Source organism: Talpa europaea, assembly GCF_964194135.1.
Source record: "Talpa europaea genome assembly, chromosome: 9".
NCBI classification, from domain to species: domain Eukaryota; kingdom Metazoa; phylum Chordata; class Mammalia; order Eulipotyphla; family Talpidae; genus Talpa; species Talpa europaea.
The window spans coordinates 73,643,492-73,648,038 of NC_140076.1; the positions used below are offsets into that span (position 1 = coordinate 73,643,492).

The 4,547-nt window shown below is 38.5% G+C and overlaps 1 protein-coding gene across 1 annotated transcript; it reads right to left on the minus strand.

Annotated features, from left to right (window-relative positions):
- Positions 1-3,005: 3,005 nt before the first annotated feature.
- LOC311177894 (olfactory receptor 2Y1-like) lies at positions 3,006-4,017 on the minus strand (the record flags this gene model as incomplete). Its single annotated transcript, XM_084244139.1, has 1 exon — positions 3,006-4,017. Exon 1 carries the CDS (start codon positions 3,942-3,944, stop codon positions 3,006-3,008), a length of 939 nt encoding a protein of 312 aa, XP_084100265.1. The 5' UTR covers positions 3,945-4,017.
- Between the last annotated feature and the right edge of the window lie 530 nt (positions 4,018-4,547).

A 4,547-nucleotide genomic window follows, 5' to 3' on the forward strand; every position in this document is an offset into this window, starting at 1 on the left:
TGGGGAGAAAAAGAGCAAAATTAAAATCAAGATAAAAGCTGCCATTGTTAATCTCCCCAAGGGTTTCTCAACCACATCTGTTTCAACCAGTCTAAGAACAGCTTCTTCACATGTCTCTCTGGTCCTTGTGACTCCTTCAGATTTCCTTCTTGCTCTCCATCCTGCTTCCTTCCTTCCTGAGTCTACTCTCTGCTTTTTCTCTTCCTTGCTCAGCTACACCCTATTTAAGTGAGGCAGATGACAAGGAGCATCCCCTTTTCCTGCATACCACCCTGTTACACTGGCACCCAGGTAGGAGTTGGGACCTGACACCAAGCTGTTCACATTCAGATCAGGGCAGAACATTCCTTTGAAGAGAGCAGTCCAGGTACCTATGACCACCAGGAACAGGTGAAAGGAAGGGGAAAGCCAGGGTGCCCAAACAACTCAGAGATTCTGTGATTTTTATTATAAGTGGTTTTAATTATAAGTGACCACAGTAAATATACTATGATTTTAAAAACTAAAATAACATAAAGTTCAGGAATATTTAAAAAATCTATAACAACAGTTTTTCCAGGTATACACTGAAATGTCTTTCAGTTCTTAAACTTTCTCCATTATTAATTCACCATTTAATTTTCTGTTGAGAATTAAACCATAGTTTCTTCTCTCCCATGCCTCACTCTCTTTTCAATAGGTCAAGCCCCATTTAAAGTCTTGCATGCATGCTTGTTTTTGGTTCAAAACCTCATTAAGGAAATTTAGCCGTCCAAGGACAAATGGCACAAATTTTCACAGGGCAGCTAGCTGGAATTTAAAAGACAATATAGGTTGTATACTATATAATAAAGGAGACAGGATTATAGGTGCTAATACCCTTCTCCATGGAAGGAAATCATCTCTGAATTCCTCTTTCAGATGGAAGACTAAGAGAAATTGGAATCACTCACTGGGATTAACGTGACTATAGGAACCCATGATCTCTGGTTATCAATTAGCCCTTGGTATGGATGAGAAGGTCCAGGGAGATACAAGGGTATAGGTTCCCTTGGAGATAGCATTGCCTCCCACATTTTTGACTTACTAAAAGTCATGACTCTATGTGTTCAACTGCACAGTGACCTCAAAATAACTTGACTATGAAATATGCTTCACTTAATGCAATTGAGTTACTGTTTTCTTTGCATAACAAATGAAAAAAACAACATATTAATTGCAATGTAATTTTATTATATTCTGTTTTGTTATTTTGAACAATCTTTTTTTTCCTATTACATTATTGCATACACTTGAATTGTTTGGACCTAGACCCACAGTGGTCTCATAAGTCCAACATTTAGGAGAAAAATGATTTGTTCTATACAGATTGTTGTTTTGTGCGTTGATGTAATAAATATGAAAATATAGATTATTCTATAAGGGCTAGATGGTTAGGATTTGACAAAGGGTAGTCCAGAATCCAATTTTATGATTTAATCTCCAGTCTTTTTGGAGGGGTAGAATGATATCTATATTTCATGTTCTTAGAACTAAATATAACAGTATAGTATATCATGCAACCAGGTGCTTGAATTACACTGAACATTCAATTAATGACAATAATCATTACAAGATATATTAGCATTGTGTGGAGAAAAGTATTATCTTTGACCAATGAATGTGCAACTCAGGAAAGCCTCAAATCCTGAAAATCTGAAAAAAAGCAAAATGTATATTAAAATTGTATAAAATTATATTAAGCTCACCTTTGATTCTCTCCCACTACCTCCTTTCCAATATTTCCCTATTAAAATTCACTCTCAATATTTCCTTACAAAAAATTATTCTCAAAAAAGGAGAATTGGCATAGTGTAGTAGTAAAGTTTGGATTTAGGGTGACAGAAGCCTGGATCTCAGCCTTGTCCCATATTTGCTATGTGAACATGGGAAAGTTTCTTAACCTTTGGAACATCAGTTTCATCACAAATAAATGGGGGTTATAATAATATTCTAGTAGGGATATAATAAGAATTAACAATTATAGAGTCAAAAATATTAAAAACAAATACGACTTATTTTGGAGGGAAATGATTAAATCAGCATGACAATCAATGATGCTACATTGGTTTATTTAAGAGGATACCTGCACTTTGACATGAAAATATCAGTTGAGTACATGGGATAAAAGGGATGTGATGGGGTGTGATGAAAGGACAGAGCCTGATCTTCAAATGTCCATAGATTTCACACTTTAGTCTAGAGTCTACTGAATTACTGACTTGCCTGCTTTATCAATCTCTTTCATTTTTGTCACTTCCTTTTATGCCCTTTGCCCTATATTACTTCCTCAGGAATGCTATTTTTATTTTATATATTTTTTACATCATTTTTCATTTTTGTACAATGTATGTATTTTCATCTAGGCTATAGTCCCCATACAATTCCTGCTAACTTCTTCCTTGTTCTTTTCTCCTCTGTTCAAATATCTTGTCCATGACTGAGGCCTTCTGTGCAGTTGATGATCAGTTGATGCTTCTCTTTCCTCACAGCTGCTGTAGTGATTTTGTCTTTCTCTTCAAGTAGATAAATTATATCTATGTCTGAGACTTAACGTGTCCCATGAAGTACCTCAGTTCATTATCTCTTGACTTTCTCCAAGTATCACAAATGGGTACCCACTATTAGACATCATAGAAATGGCCCTGAGATGCAAGGGGATTAGTCAGGGTCACAGTTAGCTTTAAGAGCAGAGGTAAACTGGCCTTCTCCTGTTGGACATAGTGCCTTCTAAGTGCACCATGTGCGAATCGTTGACTTTGGAAAAGTTGTTGCCATCCAGTCAGGTCAACAAATACTCCTGAACAATGATCATAGACACTGAACCAGAAAGGATTCCAAGAAAATTTCAGTGCCAAACAAGGAATATGCAAATACTCGGAGTCCTATATGGAGAGCTATTTTCTACTGAGTAACTACCCTCCAGAAACTTGGGTTCTATGGTCTGGAGCTGCCACACACAATTACATAAATCTTCATTTCCTCTCCTACCCTGAGTCTCTGCTTATTCTTAATACCTTCCTCAGAGCCTCTTTCACATCCTTGTTCCTTAGGGTATAAATCAAAGGATTAAGCATGGGAGAAATTATAGTATAAAAAAGGGCAGCAAACTTTCCCTGGCTCTCAGAATAACTGTGCGTAGGTTGAAGGTATGTGTAAATGGCTGAGCCGTAAAAAAGGGAAACCACCAGGAGATGGGACCCACAAGTCCCAAAAGCCTTCCTTCTTCCAGTCATTGACTTGACCTTCAGTACTGCCTTACCAATGTGTACATAGGAGCCTAGAATTAGTGTTGCTGGAAGAACCAAGATTATGGCTCGAGCCACAAACATCTTGGCCTCTGTCCCATCCGTGTTCTCACAAGCCAGCTTCAGGAGTACAGGCATCTCACAGAAAAAGTAATTCAGAAGTCGGAGACCACAGAGAGGCATGGCCATCATGAGGCTTGACTGAATCAGAGAGTTCAGCAAGCCTGCCATCCAAGAGATGAGAGCCAGTATCTGGCAGAGGCGGGGGTGCATAATAGTAGTGTAGTGTAGTGGACGGCACACAGCAGCATAGCGGTCAAAGGCCATCACCACTAGGAGTACACACTCAGTGGAACCCAGGGCAAGGACGATGAAGAGCTGCGCCATACAGCCTCTATAGGTAATAGTCCTGTCATGTCCATGAAGGTTGATGAGAAGTTGGGGCACAGTGCTAGTGGTATAGCAGAGGTCCAGGAAGGAGAGGTGGCAGAGGAAAAAGTACATAGGTGTGTGCAACTGAGGTTCGAGGATAGAGAGAACAATTATGGTGGTGTTGCCAAAGAGAGTCAGGGAATAGAATATAGAAATAAAGACAAAAAAGATGGGTTCCAATTGGGGCCAATCTGAGAAGCCCACCAAAATGAAGCCCTCTCCAAAACTGGTGTTTAAACTTCCCATAGTATTTCACTTCTCCAAATAGTGAGACAATTTAATATCTCTTATGAAGGGCATGGATTAACACATTATTCCACAATTGTCTGTATATGTTCCGATGTCATGCATTTTGGTATCTATTTAGCTATTCATTTTCTTCTGTCTCCTTATCCTTCTATTCTTACCTTTCTCTGCATTAGAATGGAAATCACTGGATTTGGCTCTCTTGTCTGATTTTTGGATAGTCCACTCAATCTTTTATGTGATGATTTCTTGTCTGAAAGTAGACAACCTATCTTCTCCCTCATAACTTTGAAGGTAGGGTGAAATGTAATGACTCTGAAACCACTTTTAAAAAATTAAGGTGTAAAAACAGAGCATGAGTATTGTTATTCTCTTTTGCACCTTTTTTTGATGATTAGCTATACAATTTCAGTAAAGCAGGATACAGGGATAACCAAGAATGATATCATAAGTTCGATTCTTTGCTCTTGACAAACATGGTCAGCATGCCAGTACCGGAAGCCCTGCTCTTGGCCAGCTGCCACCTGCAACAAAGGATTGAGAAGAATATAATCTATCCCTTTGGGAATAGAGGGAATATCAATGAATTTGCTATTTATCAGG